The following is a 23,872-nucleotide window of genomic DNA, read 5'->3' as shown; positions in this document are numbered from 1 at the left end:
GGATATTTTACAAATCACTCCCCTTTTAAACTCTATTCTTGTTATTTTTAACAACTTTTTTGTTACTGTCATATAGTATTTTATACCTGTTTTTCATTTAGTCTCATTAATAACTATAATGATCATATCAAGGTGTGCCTTAACCTCAATGAGCTGAGGTTATTTGAGCCTATCACATTTATATTAAAAGATTCGGATTCCCAGCCACACCAATACAGTGAGAAGGACAGCACAATAGGTGTAAAATGGTTTATTTATACAAAGTTACTTTAAAAACACTCCTTTGATAAATACTTAAAATAACGTAAGGTTAAAATAATGTTCAATAAATATAAACCAGTTACTTAAGAATTACAGTTCTAGCAGGGGTTGATAAAATCCTGAAAGTCCTGTCCGCTTGGAAGCGAACTCAACTCCGGGTTTTTGCCAGGCAGAAGTGCAAGGTTCAAGTCCCTTCCAGGAAATCCAGTGACAGGATTTCCACGCCCTCTGTCCGTCAGCCTCTGGTCGCGGAGCCCTCGGTAAACAACAAAAGGAGACTCAGGGGAGGAGACAACAATGTAACTTTCGTGACGTAAAACTAGACGACCAAAAGCAGGAGAAATAGCCACTTCCCTTTATCTGGAGTTTGTTTCAGCGTTGAATCCGATGGTTAGAGGAGGGTCCGGTCCGATCTGCGGCAAGGTAAGGAGGAGCAGGAGGGATCCGATCCGGTCCGATTTGCTGCGAGGTGAGGAGGAGCAGGAGGAGGGATCCGATCCGGTCCGATCTACGGTGAAGTGAGGCAGCAACTAGTGATGGCAGTTTGACACTGAAGCTTCGAACGGAGCTTCAACCCTGGACTTCCTATTCCATAGAAGCAGTGATTCGAAGCTTGCTTCAAATCAAGTGACATATGACGTCCGAAGCAGCAACTGCTTCAAATCACGTGACATGTGACGTCCGAAGCAGCAACTGCTTCATTTCCTGAATGAATCACTTGACTGGTTCACGGTCCATTCACGCGATTCAATGCACTGCCTCGTCTCGATTCTGACAGGTTGAAACAGTTTCAAACTTGAGTGCTTCAACTAGGGCTGTGCAATTAATCGTATTTTAATCGCGATTACGATTATGGCTTGCGACGATTATGAAAACAGCATAATTGACAAAATACGATTATTTTGCTGGGTGCGCTTTCGCCCCTCCCTAAAAGCCCACTCGGCCACGTGGGAGTGACAGGTGTTGTGAGTGTTCAGCGCGAGCGAAGATTACATTACATTACATTGCATTTAGCTGACGCTTTTATCCAAAGCGACTTACAATAAGTACATTCGACCAGGAAGACACAACCTTGAAGAAAACAGAATCATATAAGTACATCAGGTTTCATAGAGCAGAACATTTCAAGTGCTACTCAACTGGCTTTAGGTAAGCCAGTCCTTTATTAGTATAAAAGTGCTTCGTTAATAGTTATAACGCTCGAAGTGGAGTCGAAAGAGATGAGTTTTCAGTTTGCGCCGGAAGATGTGCAAGCTATCTGCCGTCCTGATGTCAATGGGGAGCTCATTCCACCATCTTGGAGCCAGGACAGCAAACCTACGTGTTTTCGCCGATGGGAACTTGGGTCCCCCTCGCAGTGAGGGCGCAACGAGTCGTTTGGCTGATGCAGAGCGTAGTGCACGCGCTGGGGTGTACGGTTTAACCATGTCCTGGATGTAGGAAGGGCCAGATCCATTCGCAGCATGGTAAGCAAGTACCAGTGTCTTGAAGTGGATTCTAGCAGTTACCGGAAGCCAGTGAAGGGAGCGGAGGAGCGGAGTGGTGTGGGAGAATTTAGGAAGGTTGAAGACCAGACGAGCCGCTGCATTCTGGATGAGCTGCAGAGGTCGGATGGCACATGCAGGTAGACCAGCCAGGAGGGAGTTGCAGTAGTCTAGGCGTGAGATGACGAGAGCCTGGACCAGAACCTGAGTCGCTTTCTGTGTCAGCTGGAGACGTATCTTCCTGATGTTGTAAAGCGTGTATCTGCAGCAACGGGTTGTAGCAGCGATGTTTGCAGTGAAGGACAGGTTGTTATCTAGGGTCACACCCAGATTCCTTGCAGTCTGAGTCGGGGAAACAACTGAGGTGCCGATGTTGATTGTTAGGTCAAGAGTGGGACAATCTTTTCCCGGGAGGAAGAGCAGCTCAGTCTTGTCAAGGTTGAGCTTGAGGTGGTGAGCAGACATCCACTGAGAGATGTCAGCTAGACAAGCAGAGATGCGTGCAACGACCTGGGTCTCTGAGCGGGAAAGGACAGAATTAATTGGGTGTCATCAGCGTAGCAGTGGTAAGAAAAACCATGCGGGCTAATGACTGATCCGAGCGAGTTTGTGTACAGGGAGAAGAGGAGGGGACCAAGAACAGAGCCCTGAGGGACCCCCGTAGTTAATTGACAAGGGTCGGACTCAGACCCTCTCCAAGTCACCCTGTAGGTACGGCCTTTCAGGTATGAGGTGAGGAGGGAAAGTGCAGAGCCTGAAACTCCAAGTTTTTGGAGAGTGCGAAGGAGGATCTGATGATTCACCGTGTCGAATGCAGCAGACAGGTCCAATAGGATGATGACAGAGGAGAGGGATGCAGTTTTGGCAGTGTGCAGTTCCTCCGTGACAGCAAGGAGAGCAGTTTCTGTGGAGTGACCTGCCTTGAAACCAGACTGGTGCGGATCCAGAAGGTTGTTCTGATTGAGATAACAGGAGAGTTATTTAAAGACAGCGCGTTCAAGTGATTTAGACAGGAACGGGAGGAGAGAGACAGGCCTGTAGTTTATAACATCAGACGGGTTGAGAGTGGGTTTCTTTAGGAGAGGGTTTACTCTTGCCTCCTTGAGACTGTTTGGAAAGTGACCAGAAGTTAGAGAAGTGTTGATGAAATGGGTGAGAAACGGTAGAATATCAGGAGCGATAGTCTGAAGGAGGTTTGAAGGGATAGGGTCCAGAGGACAGGTGGTAGGGCGGGCAGAGGTAATGAGGGTAAGAACCTCACTTGGAGAGAGAGGGGAAAAGGAGGTCAGTGTGTGGGTGAAAGGAGGGTCTGGTGACCCAGCGGTGAGTAAAGGTGAGTCAGAAAAAGAAGAGCGAATATCATCAACCTTTTTTTCAAAGTGGGTAACAAAGTCGCTTGACTTGAGGAGGGGGGAGGAGCTTTTGGAGGGTCCAAGAGGGTGGAGAAGATGGAAAATAGTTTTTTAGGATTGGAATAGGAAGATTGGATCTTATCTTGAAAGAAAGTGCTTTTTGCCTGAGAGATCGAAGCAGAGAAAGAGGAGAGGAGAGCCTGATAGGTTAGGAGGTCGTCACGGTGTTTGGATTTCCACCATTTCCGCTCTGCTGCCCTAAGGACAGTTCTATTAGCACGCAGTGCATCATTTAGCCAGGGAGCAGGAGGGGACTGACGAGCCTGCCGAGATGTGAGAGGACAGAGCGAGATGTCAGAACAATTTATTTTTATTTTGGTCTAATTTATTTTTATTTATCATATTAATAATATATGTTTAGTATGGTTTTGGAAGTGCGCTCCAACATATTTGTTGATCTTGTTTATTGGTAAAATATTATTTGTTTTAAAGTTCAATAAATGGTCAATGAATAATCGTCAAAATAATCGTGATATCAATTATTGACCCAAATAATCGTGATTATGATTTTTGCCATAATCGCACAGCCCTAGCTTCAACACTTTATGACCGCTCTAAACAATGCACAATGTGTGGGTTGTTGTCGTAGTTTGCGTTGTTGCTGTTGAGTTGTTGTTGGTATTGCATTTGATATCATTATAGAGCAAGCCAGGAAGAAAGATAGGTCGTTCTGGCTCGGGAAACACTTCGAAATGTGGAAAAGTTGTGAACAAAAAGACAATTATCAGTAATATAAAAACAGTTCAATATTTCAAGGAATAGATAGCCCAGTGGGTACAGCCGGCGGCCCGAATGCGGCGATGTCCTCCGCGCAGCTGGTTCAAATCCCGGAATGGACGTATTTTAATCATTGCTTTTCAACTTTAATAACTGATAAAAGGCCCTCTCCGCCCAAAAACATGTCTAGCACTCTCTAGTCTCTTCTCAATAACCCAATACACACAATTATCAATCTTTAATTGCAAATAGAACATGATATTCAGTCTTTGTGTGTGTGTGCATCGAATATTTTTCAAGGCAAAGATACGTTAAACCCACTGCAGCCTTGCACTTCGCCAGGAGAGGTCGCTGTAACGGAAGCTTCGAGAAATGAACCTATTTCCGACACAATTGTCCAAGTGGTTCGACGCTTCATTCAAAGCTTCATTTTGCCATCACTAGCAGCAACTGTCAAGAGAAGAATAGCTGCCGTCTAGCAGGTAGTCGGCGTATTTATGGGGGAGTGGATTTGGCAACTGGCGAATGAGATCGCTGATTTTCACTGGGTGCCGGTGTGTCAATCAGCAGTGTCTGTGTCTTTGTTGTGACAGTTCGTTGAGGAGGTTAAACAAGCATGTAAATAAAAAGAGTTCATCGCTAAATAGCGCACAACATTAAAATCACAACACTATATGTAACATGCAACAATTATATAAAAGGTTTAACCATTCGTCCCACTGTCTAACATACTGACTTTATTCACTTTGTGACACTGTAGTGCAGGGGTCCCCAAACTTTTTCCTGTGAGGGCCACATAACTTTTCCCTTCTCTGATGGGGGCCAGGTCAGTTTGTAACAGAAAAAGTGTGACGATCGCATGGGTGTCTAAACGTAACCATTTATTGTTTTCTAGAAAGCCACACATAACCAAATATTAATAACCTTTTCCGGGATCTTCACAGAAAAAAAGTCAGGAAATAAATAATAACACTATTAATGAAATAAATAATAACCAAATAACCCTCTCTGAGTTCTTCACAGAAAAAAAGTCCATTGAAAATTACTGTAACTTTCTGTTGTGCCGTGCACAATCTTAACATCAGGTAAAAGTTTAGCTTAGTTGTCTATTTTTTCGGGGTTCGGGTGTTTTGTTTGATTTTAAACAAACAAAGTCTTGGCTTTCAGAATATGAAACTTTAATTTCCTATTTATTTATTTCTCACTCGCAATCTGCTCTTCCGCAGCGCTGCCCCCCCCCCCCCCCCCCCCCCCCCCCCCTCACTCCGCTGAAATTATGAATGTAAGAGTATAGTAATCATAGATAACACTGCAGGGTCCGTTACAGTTTGTTTTCATCTGATTTCAATTAAACAAAGTCTTGGCTTTCAGAATATTAAACTTGTTTCGGCAAATTCAGATGATAAATACAACTTTGAAGCTTCGGCATAATTATAAGCGGAGAACGGCAGGCATAACAACAGCCGGTGTTTCTCGTGAGTGTTTTCCCCGGGAAACAAACACAATACACACAAACGCAAAATTACACAAGCACACACACTCACACACACACGTATACTGATGTAAACAAGACGAAAGTCTTTCTCTGGTCTGCATCCCCTTAACAATTGTATGTTTTGAGCTGTACTGTACTGTACCCAATATACAAGCTGTTAATAAACTTTTCAATCAATCAATCAATCAATACACACACACTCGCGAGCTTCCCCTCCAAACGAAAATATCTTCCCTCGGTAGTATTTTGATCATTTGCTCCGCTAATAATCAATCAGATCGATGGATTCCAGAGAAGAGACAACTTTGAAGGCCTTTTTCTCAAAATGATGACTCGGTGACAGTCATTATATAATGTGACATATTTCGCTTAATATTTGAAGTACAAAAACAATCCTGATATCATTAGAAAGCTAGGAATATCCTCTTTCCAACAGTGTATACAACTCAAAAGGTGTCTTCGGGTCAATGCGACTGATTTCGATAGAGCAGGTCACAACATTTTGACAGGGGCTAGTCTAGGATTCGCGTGGCCAGACTGAAAAAAAAAAAAAAAAAAATCATAATGCGTCTCTGGTATTGTTCAGGGGGCCGGGCCAAATGTGGAGGCGGGCCGTACCCGGCCCGCGGGCCTTAGTTTGGGGACCACTGCTGTAGTGACTGTACAGTCAGAGTGTACTGTACTGTCTGTACACCATGTATTTTCTACATCTCTACATGTGTACATTATACAGTACATACTACATACATAGTGATGTACATACATACTGTTAGAAATTAAAATCAATGTTGATATGGCGTAATTTGAATTAAATACACTATTTAATTTAAATCAGTTTTATTCTGAAAAAAACGGAAGTTCACACTAACTTAATACTTTTATTCTGAAAATTCTTCACTTCCGGCTAGCATTAGCATGTGGCGAAATGCTACGTTTTCAAACCGTGAATCGAAGGTGAAATGACATGTGATGTTGTACACTGAGCACACTGGGATTAGCACTCATTTATTGACGCTGAATAACGTTTATCAGGGAATGTTTAAATAACCACAGACACCAACCTGGGCTGGCGGATGAGGAGAGCGCCTCCTTTTGCAATTTCATTTGTACACCACCGCATCTTTTGTGTAATTAAATGCTGTTAACTTTTATAAGCTTCCCTAGACTCTTTTCAGTCTCTCCTGCCTTCAGGGAGGTTTTAGATGGTTTAGAACAAAAAGGAGATTATACGTAAGTGCTAGTTTTTTTGCGAGTCCAAGTACCGGTTCCCGACGTTCCGGTTTTAACCCGACTTGAACCGAAACTTTGTACAAGTCCAGTACCGGTGTAGGCATAGATATATATATATATATATATATATATATATATATATATATATATATATATAAACACTAGATGACTCACCCGCGCTGCTGGCCAATGGAGACCGACGTTGCCACATGGCCGCCATCTTGCTACAGGCAGTTCTCTCATTCATAACATTATGGTTTACTATTTAAATAACCATAGCTTGCTCAATTTTCAAACATCAAAGATGTAGTTATGATACTGTATAATTATAGTCATGGACTTTCTTATGAAATTAACATTAAGCAGATAAAGCAATAGCTATACACACACACAAGGTATTTATATTAAATATTTGCCGGTGTATATATTTCCATTTATTTTTATTATATTGTTAATATTTAAAATAAATTATAAAATTAAAAATATATATTTATATTTGATATATAAAAATCGGTCTCATGTTACCACTCTGTAAGCCAAGAGTTGTTAATTTAGCAATGCCTTAGCTTGAAGAATAGGGACACAACTAATGACAATAGCATATGGTGGTATATTATTTAGATATTCACACCTTTATCAGAAGAACCAAACCAACATAAAATGAGCTCACAGACAGGCCAGTTCTGTCTCATTTATCACAATTAGACGAATATATAAATAATAGTAATATGGAAATTAATAAGTTAGTTTTTTAACAATTCAATGTTCACTTATCAATACTGTGAGCCTGATTTTTTTTTTACATTCTCCAACAGAAAACACAACTCAGCGTACTTTTAAGAAATTGATCTTAATAGGCTTTTCCCCTTATAAGGCAAAAATATGTTTTGAGGCTCTGGACAAAAATGGCTATTTTGATTGTAAAGGTTGCCAATCCCTGGGTGTAGTTTCAATGTTTGCACATGTTTATTCAAGTGTATGAGTGACATAGAGCAAGTGAGATGGCCAGTGGTTCTCAAACATTTTACACAGAGTACCACCTCAAATTATATAATTTGTTAGTGACATTCCACATGCAAATAAAACAAGATAAGATGGTACTTTATTGATCCCAATTTGGGAAAACATTTTTAGTTACAGCAGCATAAGGGACAAAGCATTTTACAATGAATTAGAAATAAGCAAGGAAAATAAAGAAAGAGGAAAATATACATGTTGAGTTTGGCAGGATATTATATATATAATATACATAAATATAAGGCATATGGAATATTAATGTTAAATATTAAATAGATTATATATGTGTAAAATGTACAACGTGGTTATATTCAAGAGAAACTATGGAGCAGAGAGTTATCTTCCAGTCAGAGGTGATTTGTTGAGTTATGGCACTGCGGAGCTGCAGCAGTCTGTTGGAGAAGGAGCTCCGTTGACTGTCCAGCTGCAGGTGGAGAGGATGGGTGGGGTTATCCATGATGGACAACAGCCTGTTCAGTGTCCTCCTCTCCACCACAGCTTCAAAGGGGTCCAGCTTGATGCCGATGACAGACCCAGCTTTCCTAATCAGTTTATTGATCCTGCTGGTGTCACCGGCTCTGATGCTGCCCCCCCAGCAGACCGGAGCAAAGAAGAGTGCACTGGCCACAACAGACCGGTAGAAGATCTCCAGCATCTTGCTGCACACGTGGAAGTATCTCAGCTTCCCCAGAAAATAGAGTCTGCTCATCCCCTTCTTGTGCACAGCATCAGTGTTGATCCTCCAGTTCAGTCCGTTGTCTAAGTGCACTCCCAGGTATTTGTAGTCCTCCACAACAGCCACATCCTCTCCCAGAATGCACAGGGGTAGAAGAGACGTCCTCACCCTCCTGAAATCAATGACCATCTCTCTGGTCTTGGCCACATTCAGAATACTCACAACATTAGGCTGAGGTTCATCTTCCGCTCTTCTTGAAGTGGTTGTGCTTCTTGTTGCTTCTGGCTAAAATAAACATTAAAGACATTTTGAGTGTTTAAAATGTGCTGTAATACACAACACATTATTTATTCCTAAACTTGCAGAAAGAAAAATTAAAGTGTGACATTTAATCACATATTTATCAATCAATCTTATACACCTTGAATTCTTGTTGGCCAATGATACACATACCCTTTGAAGATGAGCTGGGAAATTGAATACTGTTGGCACAACACCATCTTTAAGCCGGACAGTCTGCCCCGTCCTGTCAAAGTCCTCACTCCTGAAGTACTCACTGCAGAGCAGCGTCCTGCCAGAGGAAACAAAACCGTCCCTTCTTAGGGCAACTTCCCACTGCCTCCTCCTCTCTCCGGTTTTGGGAAACCTTAAAAACATGAGAAAGGTAGCCAGATATATAAATTATTGTCAACATTGTCCGCCCTTCTTTCCTTTAACATTAAGGGTAAGGACAAAAATACACACCGAAATTATCATATTTTTGGGGTAATTGTATGTATGTATGTATGTAATGTATGTATGTATACTGTAAGAATAAGACAACCACACTAAGAGTAATAAAAAAGGTGTCCAAAAGAAACATTACATAATTGTGTAAAGAAATGGTAGCAACATATTCTAAAGAGGCTGGGTCAACATCAATCTTGCAATACTATTATCTCACATAGCCCCACTGATCCTGTGTAGCAGGACTTGTAATGTACATACATCCACTAAGTAATTAACGATTATCCTAATTATAGTCATAATATTGGTTAGTCATATCCGTCATATACTCACCTCCCTCTGCTCCCAGCGCTCTGCTGCCACACATCGGCCGTCTGCGGAACTGCAGCCGGACAAACTCGGGACAGCTTGTTATGTGTGGGGTGCAGTGGCGGCTGGTGGAAAATATTTTTGGTGGGGCTGTTGATATAGTGAGTAAAACAATTTTTTTTGGGAGATGACCTTCTGGTGATGTAATGGCGTGTTTCCAGTGCAGCGCGGAGCTCGCTTTAATGCTGCATTCAGACCGGACGCGATGCGAATATTCGCTTCGCTCTAAACGCTCCTATCGCATCGCTCTAGTCGCTCGAGTTTCACCGCGGCTGCCAGCTGTGTTTACTCGCATCATTCAAACAAGACGCGCTGGCTCGGGAGCTACAACTACAACAAAATGAATATATTTTACCGGTCCAAGGTAAAATACCGGTCCAAGGTCTTTAAGTATCAATTTATCTCCCAAACTTCTCCTTTCGAAAGGATTGGAGAGTAGCTCTTGCACGGAATCGGGCGGGGACCGAGGTCCGGCGACTCCACCTGCACACCATTCTCATCCAAATACTGCGTCACCTTGGTCACTCACGAGTCTAAAAAACAACTCACGTCAACGCACGTAAGCAACGTGGGCGCCAACGTGAGCGCCCTCGTGACCAAAATATTTGACGCCGCTGATTGGCTGAAATTATGTTTCGGCGGCACAGTTTACTATTGAGACTTTTGCAACGTGCTGGTTGCTGCTGTTTGGCTCGGGGGCTCCGCCCGGTAATGATAAACTAATGCCATGGGCAAGGCCAGGCAGGAAACATGTGACTTATCAGTAACTTTAGACATCGTAACACAATTTGAATTTACCCAGGGCCTAGTGCTTGGCTTTGGGCATGAACATTCAGGAAACTCCCCTGAGTATTTTATTAAATATCTGAACTTTGGAGAGGAGTTGGGGGACACACGACACATCAAATCACATCTACAGATCAAGACGAAGCGAATGGAAGTACTCCTAGCATGTGAAAATGTTGGTGAAAAACGTGTGCAAAGTCTCCTAAAACGGAGCAGTGGATGTGATGCTAGCTTTGCGGCTAGCGGTTAGTTGTTATTGTTTGAAGTTGTTCCCATGGAAACAACATGACGGAGAAAAATTAATATCTTCTACATATAATAACGGACAAAGTAAAGAATGAAGTGTAGGCTATGCCTGTTTGAAGTTGTTGCTATGGAAACAACATGACGGAGAAAAAAGTATAATCTTCTACATATAATAACGGACAAAGTAAAGAATGAAGTGTCGGCTATGTTTAAATGTTCGGAATTTGACCGTGATGGCCCTCTTGAGTTTCCGTAAAATATGACGAATATGACGGATGACGGATGCGACGGAAATACACCTGAACACATCTGGTACTCCGAACACATCTGGTACCTACACCGGTTCGGCGTACCGGTACGCAGCACTACATGTATGGGTGTAGGTATTCCTTTTATTATGATAATAGGCTAAGCCAGGTAGTATTGTGTGACTCAAGTGTACGATGTAAATAGGATTCAGATGCTTGTTGCATCTGGACACCTGGAAGGGGTGGTGCATGCATTACTTTTAGTATGATGTCTAAGCCAGACAGAATGAACACTTGTTCCACCATCCTATCTATTCCTTCAGGTAATCTCTTACAATAATAAGCATATGTATTATTGATACATATATTTTAATTACTTTTTCCATTTCAGAATGCCACCAGCAAAGAGAGGTCCTCGATTCAGTGATTTTGAGATGGAATCAGAGGACAGTGACACTGCTATGAGTGAAGAAGAGGCAAATGAAGATGCCTGTGGACAAGTGGACAAAGAAAACCAACAACCCAATGACCGCCCAGTCAGTGATTATGTGGACATCGAGCCCCAACCAAATAACCACACCAAGCCCCGTGACAGGTATCGCTGGCTGAAAAAATATTTCATCCAACTGTAACCTTGAAGACGAGAAGAGCTTGAAGAAAAAAGGGAGAAGCTTTGACATCAGAGTGGAGGCGAAGCACAACATCTGTGCTGTCAAATGGTATGACAGCAGAGCGGTCACACTTGTGTCATCCTTTGCTGGACCACACCCTGTGCAGAACATTCAACGCTGGGACAAAGCCAACAAAAACCTACGTAGAAGTTGAGAGGCCTTCCATTGTGGGTACTTACAACAAGTACATGGGAGGTGTGGATTTGTTGGACTTGTTTACGGCCAAATACAAGTTTCCCATGAAATCCCGACGCTGGTACGTGTACATCTTCTGGCACACCATCATCCTTGCTGTGATCAACGCCTGGCTCCTCTACAAGCAGGACTGCAAAGCTCTAAAGATGGCAGAGCAGGAGATCCTGAACAGGAGACAGCTTCAGGCAGATCTAGCATCCTCTCTCATCCTGGTAAGAATGCATTTCTGCTATTTGCCGTTTGTAATATTTAAAAATATTTCACTGTAATGTTTTTGACTTGTTTCCTAATGTATTTTTGACATGTATCTAAATTGATTCTGTTCTAATCAGGTGAACACAACTCCTCTGAAAACACCCAAGAGAGGACGACCATCTTCAGGCAACGGGAGTCCACCAAGCGGGGCCCCATCCAAGAGATACAACCTCCACTAGATGTACGCAAGGACCTAATGGCACATTTTCCAGGGAAGACAAAGAGAAGATGCTGCAGACACTGCAGTAAAGGCAGGGGCGGCGGGTACTGTAGGCTAGGGAAGGCTAAGCCTTCCCAAATATTTTTTTTGTCACTGCATCCTGGTAAACATTTAAATATAATTTGTGTGTCTTTGACGTTAGTGTTGCTATTGTGATAACCCATGTGGTTGTCCACCAGGTGGTGCTGCTGTAACCTGTGTGTTTGTTGTAATCAGCAGTGATGGGACCCACCTGTGGGACTTGATTCCAGGATATAAGAGGGCTGCAGAACAGGCTCTCGCTCTCTCTCAGCTGCCCTGCTCGGTGCAGCAGGACACCGCTCCTTTGTTCTGTTTTATTGTTGTTTGTAACCACTGTGTTGCATAAAATAAATGATTGTTTTGGGCAACTCCGGTGTGGAACTGTTGTCCTTATGTTACCAGCAGAGCCAGCTTGTAAGATATGGGGGCTCGTCCGATCCAAGAACCAGGTGATAGTTGTTTACTTGATTTGTTTGCCTTGATTGTGTAGACAGGTTGTTCCTGGTGTGGGGCATTAAGGAGTAGCTTTGGAATTACCTTTCCTGATAGGCATAAGCAACATCTCCGTCAGGGGAGCTTGTTGGTTTGTTATTTTTGTTTGTTATTTTTGTGCATAAACATGATTCGACATTTTTTTGTCATGGGTACACGTCTGTGGAAGTCTTGGTGAGTAACAGCTTCTCTGGGGCTTTACCGGGTCATTGGGTAAGTGTTTAAAACACCTGTCGTGGCATGCATGAAGACTAGGGTGAGACAAGATAGCTAGTATTGGGTAGGCAGTTAGCTAGGGGAGAGGTATTCCAGAGTGAAACAAAAATATATATATATTTTTAGGTGTCTGTGCACCGGGTTCAAGGGAGTTTGCATAATCATGGCTACATTGACAGATTTTGTGAAGTGTCCCAGTGTGGAACTACTAGAAAAATGTACTAAAGACCAACTGTTAAAAATTGCAGAGCATTTTGAGGTAGACGTTCCAAAGCAGGGTCGTAAAGACACCATAGTGACTATGTTACAGGCCCAGTTGATACTGCAAGAAGTTCTGCCAGCAGGGGCTGTCGATGATGGCTCCGAGGAGGAGTTGGCGAAGGCAGATATAAATCCAGAGCGGCAGAGAAGTGCAGGTTTTTCTTTGTTTGACTTTGGTGAAATGACATTTGAACAGAGAAAGGAAATAATGCTGCTGCAGTACCAACAAGACAGTGAACGTCTCGCTCGTGAGGACCGGGCTAGAGCTCGTGACCAGGAAACTGAGATGGAGCGTTTAAGGTTAACTACAGTGGTGCGGGAAGCTGAATTGCAACAAGAGCGTTACAAGTTGGACCTCATCCAAGAGGGTAAGCTTTCTTCTGGGGTGTCCCCAGCTACTTTTGAAATAGCTTATGACTTGAGGTTGTTACCGAAATTCGAGGAGAAGACTGTAGATTATTTTTTTGGACTTTTTGAGCGACTTAGCCAAAGACGACAGTGGTCTGATTCAGAGAAAACATTGCTGTTACAGTGTGTGTTAACTGGTAGGGCTCAAGAAGCATTTTCTGCATTAAGTATGGCTGACAGTGAAGATTACTTAAGGGTAAAGACTGCAGTGCTAAAAGCTTATGAGTTGGTGCCTGAGGCCTACCGTCAGCAGTTCAGGAAGCTAAGGAAGTCAGAAGGACAGACCTATGTGGAACTTGTTCGGGAGCTGACGATGAAATTTAATCGGTTGGTCACGGCTTCCGAAGTAGTAAATCTTAATGATTTGAGGGAACTGTTCCTTCTTGAACAATTAAAAGATATTCTTCCAGAACGTGTTGCTACGTACCTGAATGAGCATAAGGTTAAAAATGCAACAGACGCCGGGGTGTTAGCTGATGAATACACGTTAACACACAAGATTCATTCAGGGGAGAGATTTGACTGTGGGAGCAGAAATAACTGGTCTGGCGACCCCAGATGTAATGTCGATCTAAGTACTTGCTACTTTTGTTTGGGTAAAGGACACCAGAAAAAGGAATGCCCAGTACTTGCAAAAACCAAGGGACTCCAAAATGTTCAGTTTCCCAGGCCTGTTGCCCTTGCAGCTTCTCCCCACCAGGTTGCTAGGTATGAGTCTATAGCTGCGGTTAAACTCTATACTACCCCGCAACCAGTTGCTGCTGCGGTTTCTAACTACGGACCAGCCCTGCAAGAGGTGAAGCCTCGCCCCTCCCAGTTGGCAGATGAAATTGATCCAGGGTATGCCCCTTCCATACGAGAGGGTTATGTGTCTTTGCAGGGAAGTGAAACAAAATTCCTTGTTAAGATACTGAGAGACACAGGTGCTATCGATTCATACATAAGTGACATGTTCTTCCATTTTCCTCGGTAACGGACACTGGAAGTGGTGTATGGTTCAAGGGAATGGGGATGCAGTTGCTGTCTGCTCCAAAGCATCGGTTGGTGTTGTCCTGTGATTTATGGCAGGGTGAGGTTGCCATGGGAGTCCGGCCATCTTTGCCTGTTCCGGGAGTGGCAGTCATCCTCGGAAATTATTTGGCTGGCGGCAGAGTGTGGCCTGATGTGCCTCTTTAACCAGTGGTGTCCTCTAAGCCAGTGAGGGGCGAGCTTGCTGACCCTGCGAAGAAGCTGACAAAGGTAGTTCCAGCTTGTGCAGTCACACGAGCCCAGACCTATAAAGCACAAGATAAAAAAGTCATTTCTGAGAATATTGTTTTGGCGCTACCTGTTGTTCCATTGTCTGTCTCTCGTAGTGAATTGGCGAAACAGCAGCAGGAGGATCCAACTTTGCAGGAGCTCTTGTCCCAGGTTCGCCCCATTGAGGAAATCATCAGTGCAGCCCATGGGTATTTCTTACAAGAGGGGGTATTGGTAAGGAAATGGTCGCCTCACGGTGAGGGTTTTGTTGGGGAAGCAATATTTCAATTTGTCATACCAGACAAGCTGAGAGAAGGGGTATTGAAAACAGCTCATGATGATGTTGCGGGTCACTTGGGAGTGCAGAAGACATACAACAGAGTGCTGCGGTATTTCTACTGGCCCAGATTGAAGAAGACTGTTTCTGTCTTTATTAAGACTTGTCATACTTGTCAATTAACGGGTAAACCTAACCAAACTATTAAACCGGTGCCTCTGTCTCCTATTCCGGCAGTGTCCTCCCCTTTTGATCGTCTGCTGATTGACTGTGTTGGCCCATTGCCCAAGTCTAAGACTGGAAGTTCATATCTGCTGACGGTGATGTGTCAGTCCACACGTTATCCTGCGGTTTATCCATTGAGGAACATTACAGCTAAGTCTGTGATGAAAAAACGCAGTCAGTTTATTTCCATCTTTGGTATCTATTCAGAGTGACCAAGGTACTAACTTCACTTCACATGTATTTAAGCAGATTATGAGACAACTTCATGTGAAACATGTAACCTTGAGCGCTTACCATCCACAGAGCCAGGGGGCACTTGAGAGGTTCCACCAAACACTGAAGTCCTTGTTAGGTTCATACTGCAATGAGTTGAATCGTGACTGGGAAGAAGGTTTGCCTTGGTTGTTGTTGGCGGCAAGGGAGGTCGTACAGTCTAGCACTGGTTTCAGCCCCAACGACCTGGTTTTTGGTCACCATGTTAGGGGCCCGCTAGCAGTACTAAAAGAGGATTGGGAGATTCCTGATCCACCAGCCAACCTGCGGGAGTATGTAAATGGTTTCAAACGGCGTCTCTTTGAATCGGTTAGGCAGGCCCAGGTGAAGTTGGAGAAAAGTCAACAGACAATGAAGTCCTTGTATGACAGGAAAACCGAGAACCGCACTTTTAGCCCTGGGGATCCAGTGCTGGCCTTGTTGCCTTTAGTTGCTTCCCCTTTTCAGGCAAAATTTGCGGGGCCCTACTCTGTAGTGCGTCAGGTGTCAGATCAGAATTATGTCATCTCCACGCCAGATAGGAAGAGGTCCACCCAGTTGTGCCATATAAACCTGTTAAAGCCCTATTTCTCTCGTGTTGTTTCAGGAAGCGAAGCAGAAGTTAAACCGGCAGCTGTGGCAGTTCCTTTAAACGTGGCAGGGTCTCTTTCCTTGGTGGAAACCGAGGTTGATGAACTTGACTGTAGAACACAAGGTCGGTTGAATAATTCAGAGTCCCTGTGTAAACTGGACACGTTCTTGGAACATTTGCCACGGTCTAGACACAATGATATGTGCTCTCTTATCAGGTCATATCCTACCCTATTTTCAGATGTTCCTTCACGGACGCATCTGGTGGAACATGACATTGACGTGGGAGAGGTTACGCCCATAAAACAAGCGGTTTTACAGAAACTCCCCTGGAAAACGTGAACAGTTAGAGTCAGAGGTTGCATACATGCTAGATAATGGCATTGCAGAACCCTCACATTCTAGCTGGGCCTCACCATGTTTGTTAGTGGCTAAACCTGACAGAACTTTTAGACCCTGTACTGATTTTTGCAAGGTAAATGCTGTAACCAAGCCAGATAGTTTTCCCCTACCTCGGATGGAGGATTGTGTGGATCAAGTTGGTGCAGCTAAGTTTGTAAGCAAGTTTGATCTTCTTAAAGGTTACTGGCAAGTACCACTGACCCCACGGGCCAGGGAAATTGCATCCTTTATAACGCCTACAGGGTTATACTCTTACACGGTCATGCCATTTGGTCTTAGAAACGCACCGGCTACATTCCAGCGCTTGATGAACCGTGTGGTTTCTGGGTTACAAGGGTGTGCCGTGTATTTAGATGATTTGGTGGTGTATAGTGACACATGGTCAGGGCACCTACAGCGCATCCAGGCCCTGTTTGATCGCTTGGTCTGGGCAAATCTCACTGTGAACTTGGCCAAGTGTGAGTTTGCTAAGGCCACAGTGACATATCTGGGTAAGGTCGTTGGTCAGGGTACTGTGCGTCCAGTAAGGGCAAAAGTGGAAGCAGTTGAGAGGTTTCCTCCGCCTACCACCAGGAAGGAGTTGGCTCGTTTTCTTGGCATGGTAGGTTATTACCGTTGTTTTTGTGAAAACTTCTCCTCGGTTGTTGCTCCCTTGACTGACCTGATAAGTCCAAGGATGAAGTTGAACTGGTCAGTTCAGTGTCAGAAGGCTTTCAAGGACGTTAAGGATCTTCTAATTGGCGCTCCAGTGCTGAGAGCCCCGCGTCTTGAGGAACCTTTTCATCTGAAAGTGGATGCATGTAATACGGGTGCCGGTGCCGTGTTATTACAGCAAGATGCCTCTGGTATGGAGCTCCCGGTCAGTTACTTCTCACGCAAGTTTAACTCCTACCAGTTGAACTACTCGATTGTAGAGAAGGAGGCACTGGCATTGATCTGGGCATTGCAGCACTTCGAAGTGTATATAGGGAGTGGTTATAGGCCAATAGTGATATACACAGATCACAATCCCCTGACCTTTCTACAGTCTTTGCAGAACCCAAACCAGCAGTTAATGAGATGGTCTCTATTTCTACAGCCTTTCCATTTGGACATCCAACATCTCAAAGGTTACGAAAATGTGATGGCTGATGCTTTGTCGAGAGCATTACCTTAAGGTGGTTTTGTTCCTGTTTTCACATATTTTTTCCAGCGTTTTCCTGCTCTTTAATTGCTTCCAGGGTGCCGGGTTGCTGAGTTGGTGAATGTGGAAAGTAGGCAGTGGTAGGAGCTCCATCAAGCCGTTTAGGAATACACATACTATACAGAGATGTTGTATGAGAAACCAATGTGAGTTTGGAACATTGAACAATATAAATGTATTCTAGTAGACCTCAACAATGGAATCATGATCAGTAGAAATGGCCATAACATGGGACCTTTAATACAACCGGTAGTCAGATAAGGTAATATCTAGTAAGCCGGGCAGTGTGGGAGGCAAGCCGGGAGTTTTTTGTTTGTTAAGCATGGTTACTAGTGATGTGTCGGTCGCGAAGAGCAAAGAGCCGGCTCTTTTAAGTGAACGACGGGAGCCGGCTCGCGCCCGCAAACGAGCCATTTTTTTTGTTTGACAGAATGATATGATGATCTCCGCGCTACAGCTGCTCTGTGCATGCATGCAGTGACATGGATTAGAGACTGTTGGATGCTGCTGTTTTGAGCATTGCAATACTTTTATTTTTATTATGTTTTTTTATGATTAGAGGCGGTTGGATGCTGCCGTTTTGAGCATTGCAATATATTTATTTTCACTATGTTATTTATTTATGATTATCCTTAGGCTCAGCAAAGATTTGATGTCAGCTGCTGCTGTCTTTTTTTCTATAGTTAATACTGAACTAGAGCCCTGCTGTTTTGTCAGGGCCTTTTCTTTAAATATAATTTTGCTATCTGCTTTGTGTAGTGTGGTTCTACAAGCAAGTCAGTGCATTCATTGGGTGGTATCAGAGAGCTAAAAGGGTCTGTAAATGCAATGAAAACATTTGGCCACAGCAAATCATTTATATTAAACATGTAATTTTTACTTTTGAATACTTCAGTACAAAGGATGTATTGAATAATTTAAGTGATATATGTGTACACATAAATCATTCATTAGTCAAAACAGGGCTACATTTGATTTAATTATAAAAGGTATAATATGTGGTAAACTGAACCGTTTGGGAGCCAAATGATCCGGCTCACCAAGAAGAGCCGGAAATCCCATCACTAATGGTTACTACACAGGCTGCCGAAGATGACGTCGCGTATAGAGCTACGTCGATGCTTGTGTAATAAGGAAGTAGGCGTGGTTAAATCTAAACTGGGTTGGAAAAACGATAGACGCAGGAGGCGGGCAGCGTCAGGTTGAAAAAGTTGTTTAGCCTTCCCAAACCTGAGCCTCACGCGCCCGCCTCCGGCGTCTATCGTTTTTACCGTAAAGGGTAAACAAACACGCAATGCAGCAAGTGTGACGTCCGTCTGTGCTTTTCCGACGACAGGAACTGTTTTTGGGACTACCATTGTATTACTATTTAATAAATGACTATTCATAAAAAATATGACTGATGTGTGATTATTATTCATGCTACTGATATAGGGCTAAGTAAGCAATAAATCCTGCAAATTAACCCTTAGTTGTTCAATATATTTATTCAGACAATGTGAGTAGAAATACAGAAATTCTGCTCCCACCTAATCCCAACGTTGCAATATTACAACATTTCCCTAAAAACTTAACAAAATGTAGAAAATGTGAAAACTCTTTCATATCTGCACCAGAGGCTCCCTACAACAACATCTGAAAGGTAAAAAAACCGTGCTAATGTTTATCTATATTTGGGCTTTACAGAGTTAAGGTTATCCAATCCAATCCATTTTATTTATATAGCACATTTAAAAACAACAGAGTTGAACAAAGTGCTGTACATCAACAACTGTATAAAAACATAGCATAAATACATAAAAACAGACAGGACATGAAACAAATGTAATACACGAGACAATGAAACCAGATCATTATTATTATTATGATTTTTAATATTGCAATGATTGTGCAATTTGGGTTAGGTTTTAAACGCTGCCTTAACAAACACATGTCATTATCTGCCTACAGGTTATGTTTTATCAACACATTCTATCATTTTAGAATTATAGGTTTATTTATTTATTTTGCAGGTCACCCTTGAAAAAGAGATCTTTTGATCTCAAGGGGCTTCACCTGGTTAAATAAAGGCTACAAACAAAGGTATGAATGGGCTGGGCTCTAAAGTCTGTGAACAGCATCAACAGTTGTTTCACTAAAGACAAAATGTTGTCCGTTGTGTTACATATTCTCGGCATTCTACTAAGTCTTTGCTTAGTCACAGTCTTTATAATACATCATATCTCTGTCGTACACACCTCAAACCATTTGCAACTAGAACACAGCTTTGTGAAAGAACCATCCCTGTCTACAGGAACAACTCTTAAGAAACAATCCTGAAGAAAGCAGATCACTCTGCTAGTAACACAAAGACCATGGGACTTAAATCCGAATTGTACTTTAAGATAATATGGTGCCGACCATTAAGTGCTTTGTAGGCTAGGAGAAGAATTTTAAATTATATTCTATATTTTATAGAGATTGTTTTTCCATACCAGGGGCCTCATTTATAAAGCCTTGCGTAGGATTCACGTGGGAAGGTTGCTTGCATAGGACAAAGCAAATAAATACGCACAGACATTTTCCGATTCATAAAACACTGCGTACCGGCACAGGACTTGCGTACGGCACATCCTACGCCGGTTTCCCTTTATAAATCACAGTCAACTCGAAATGCGGCGCAGCTTTTGTGGGCTTCACGTAACGCATATTTGCCTATAAATAGTCAAAGAAACGCCCCGCATTAATATTCATTTTTGACTGACTGCATGAAGAAGATCGCAGGAAATGACGACAGAACAGCTAAAAAAGACATTTCACACCGTGTCAGATTTTGGTTCTTTTGGGGAGGTGGAGACAAATGACATTGTTTGGTGGATGCAGTTTGAACCAGAGTAGCAGCATGGAGGTCGGATCGTCACCAAAATAAATAAATAAGTGGTCCGAAAAAAGTGAATTACAAAATACACACAGGGCTGTCCCTCCCTACAGGCCGATCATGCAGACTGCGTGGGGCCTCACCTTGCGGTGGGTGCTTCAACTGAGCCGAAAATGCGGCGCACCATGCGCTTATGCGGCGCAATTAGTGTGGCGCGGCACGGTTTCGCCGCTGCGAGGCTCCACTAGCAGGGCGATCCCTGCGGAGTGGAGTCAATTAATTACATTACATTTAGCAGACGCTTTTATCCAAAGCGACTTACAATAAGTGAGTTCGACCAACAAAATACAACCTTGAAGAAAACAGAATCATATAAGTACATCAGGTTTCATAGAGCCAAACATTTCAAGTGCTACTCAACTGGCTTTAGATAAGCCAGTCCTTTATTAGTATATAAGTGCTTTGTTAATAGTTCTATTGCTCGAAGTGGAGTCGAAAGAGATGAGTTTTCAGTCTGCGCCGGAAGGTGTGTAAGCTATCTGCTGTCCTGATGTCAATGGGGAGCTCATTCCACCATTTTGGAGCCAGGATAGCAAACCCACATGTTTTTGCTGATGGGAACATAATGTTTATGTTTTTATTTGGTGGTTTGTGTTCCATCTGTCGATCAGCTGTGCGCAGCGTCTCCACTGCAGCAACTCTATATCCCCCAGTTAAAGGAAATAAAACTAATGTGTTGAGTTATATCAGCTGCCAAATCTACCAAATATATGGTGTTCTTAGTTTCCATACCTCCTGTGTTTTATGAGCGACTTATCAAGTCTTAGCAAACGGCATAAAACACGATTAAACATGATAGTATAAAACCATGCTCGTATCTACAACCTATAGAAATGCAAAACGGTGTCAGTTTAGACGTAATTCTGTCCTCCTGCTTACCGCATCATTTATGAGAAAACATTTCATAACATTAACACAACATATTCGAGGTGGTTTTAAATAACATATCCGTATTTATTTATTTCTCCAAGTTATGTTTTTGTGTGCACTGAGGAGTCTCAAACAGGCGTTTGTTTAATCATTTTAAGATTGGCTTTAATCAATGTTTGAAAATGAATTCTTCATATATGATAAATGAGAGGTAACATTTTATTGATGGTATTATTTCCACACATTTCTCTCCATTCTTCCTTCTGCCAACGGTGTCGCAGTTTCTCGTCTCTCCCGTTGTTGTGCTTAGTGTGTACGCATGGGTCAGAGTTTGCGTGGAGGACCGCACGTTTTCCCGTCAAGTTAGTATTTTATAAATCGCAAACATTGCTTAGAAACTGGCGTACGCCATCTTTTGAGCATACGCACCGTTTATAAATGAGGCCCCAGGTCTTCTTCCTCTCAGCGAATCACTCTACAAATATCATGTCATGTGTCCTCATCCTATTGTCTGTTACCAGTGGCTTCAACATTTTCCTAGCACTTTTAAGAAAGATGTATGTAATGCAATGTAATGTATGTTATATTCTATACATTTCCACACAATCAAGTTTTCTGCAACAGGCACATATTTTTCGATTCGTTGAAATGTAGAAATGTGGACTTTGTAATGTTAGGTGAACAAACCCCTCAGTGGTTAAAGAAACTGTGGATTCAAGGTGTGGAGCACCCTTCCTGCTCTGCTGAAATGTTGAAATGGCCCCTGGTTTTCTATTGTGCTACGGAGCATCAGTCAGTGGTTCTGTCGTGTTTCCTCACATCCCTCTCTTCTCAACTCTTTATGCCCACCAGTTCCCATAATCCCCAGCTACCTGTACAGCCTGGATGAGTCGGCAGAGATGGCATTGAAGAACCACACCCTGACACAGCAGGCTCCAGCGGGGGCCTTCCACAGCATCGTGTCCTTATATGACAACACGGTGAGGACCGCGGGCCCCAACACCACAGTCAGCTCTACGGACCCCCCCCCTGCTCCAGAGCTGCCACAGAACTCCTCCGAATGCCCCCAGTCCAGCAGCACGCTGCTCAATGAGAATGTGAAAGTGGGACTGCTGTTTGCCTCCAAGGCCACCGTGCAGCTACTGGTCAACCCCTTCATCGGGCCCCTCACCAACAGGTAGGCCCCTCTGTGTCTGTATGGGGGAGGGAACACTCAACTGGGGGGATTCATACAGGTGGGAGAAGTACTCAGTTCTTGTACTTCAGTCAAATGTATACTCTGTTACAACTAAAGGTACTGCATCAAAATGTTACTCAAGTAAATTCACAAAAGTATTAGCATATTATTATACTTAAAGTACCAAAAGTAAAAGTAGAAGTACAGAGTAGCAAAACATTGAAATACTCAAGTACCTCACATTTGTACTTCAGTACAGTACTTGAGTAAATCTACTTAGTTACTTTACACCACTGGGAATTAACTGGTTAACACATTTCACAGTAAACCAGGAACATTACTGGTGACTTAGCAGCTTAGAAATGGAGTAGAAGCCGTCTGAACTCTTGTGGTTGTCACATAAAGAACATAAGTAATGCATTGTTGTTATTCTTACTCTAAAATGAAAGCTACTTTAATCCCTTGCATTTAATTCAGTTTACAATTTGAGTCATTACATTTTAAAAACACTTCAGGACAGATCACTGGGTGGTTTTTAGGTTAAATAGTGTTTGACACAGCACTGAATTGGAATGTATAGCACACATTATAAGTGCTTTCAGCCTTTGTCTGTATTATCGGTGAATCCACAAGTTTTTTTTTCCTTTTTCGATAGATTGTTCTGTTAATGTCAGGTATATTGCCAGAGTTTCCTACTGCATGCAGAATTATGACCTAAAGATTCAGTTGCATTTCTTACTCTCCCTATAACAGCACCATCCATGTGTAGCTGTCACTCTGACCCATCAGGCTTGTTTCTGCTGGTCACTGAAATTGTCAATTGCACTATGCAGTTACAGCTAATTTGAATCCATGTGAGGAACAGAACAATCATGGTCGTATGTGGCATTTTACACAACTCAGCGTGTGCAAGAAATGTTAAAGAGAAAAGGCAGAAAACATTGGAAAGACAATGATTTCATTTAAAGCAGAATGACGAAGGACAGAGGATGGCAGTATGACAGACACTGAGGCTTCCTGCTAGCCGGGGGGCAGAATTGTTTTTAAATGTCCTCTTTTGTTTGTAAAGCCTGCAAGAGGTCAACACAGAATAACACTTGTGGACTTATTTAATTCAACATCCGACTCAAATCGGAGAGAGAGAAAGCAGCAAACAGACTCCCTGTTCCAGTTATAGAGGGGAAACAGGTCAGTTAAATGTCACATGGGTTTTGAGGGTGTAACGTCATATCAGCTAATCCAACTGAATGAAATACAGAGCAGTTCCCAAAGATGTGTGTGTGACTTTCCAGTTTCATGGATGGTTGAGTTCCTCTATTTTAAACCAACATAA

At 42.8% G+C, this 23,872-nt stretch overlaps 2 protein-coding genes across 4 annotated transcripts in view; one reads left to right on the top strand and one right to left on the bottom strand.

Annotated features, from left to right (window-relative positions):
- slc18a2 (solute carrier family 18 member 2) overlaps positions 1–23,872 on the top strand; it is a 75,665-nt gene that overhangs the window by 12,599 nt on the left and 39,194 nt on the right. For all 3 annotated transcript variants that reach the window (XM_034215024.1, XM_034215023.1, XM_034215025.1), the window contains exon 2: positions 22,215–22,539. In XM_034215024.1, the coding sequence (XP_034070915.1) occupies positions 22,215–22,539 (325 nt within the window). The remainder of the gene's footprint in view (positions 1–22,214; positions 22,540–23,872) is intronic.
- On the bottom strand, positions 7,807–9,003 carry LOC117545304. The gene is made up of 2 exons (XM_034215026.1): positions 8,746–9,003; positions 7,807–8,577 (listed from the first exon to the last, which is right to left on the bottom strand). The coding sequence occupies exons 1-2, from the start codon at positions 8,947–8,949 to the stop codon at positions 7,894–7,896; spliced, it is 888 nt and encodes a 295-aa protein (XP_034070917.1). The 5' UTR covers positions 8,950–9,003; the 3' UTR covers positions 7,807–7,893.

Source organism: Gymnodraco acuticeps, unplaced genomic scaffold (genome assembly GCF_902827175.1).
Source record: "Gymnodraco acuticeps unplaced genomic scaffold, fGymAcu1.1, whole genome shotgun sequence".
NCBI lineage: Eukaryota > Metazoa > Chordata > Actinopteri > Perciformes > Bathydraconidae > Gymnodraco > Gymnodraco acuticeps.
Note: the sequence above shows the minus strand (reverse complement) of the source record. Positions and strands in the feature narration are given on the sequence as shown.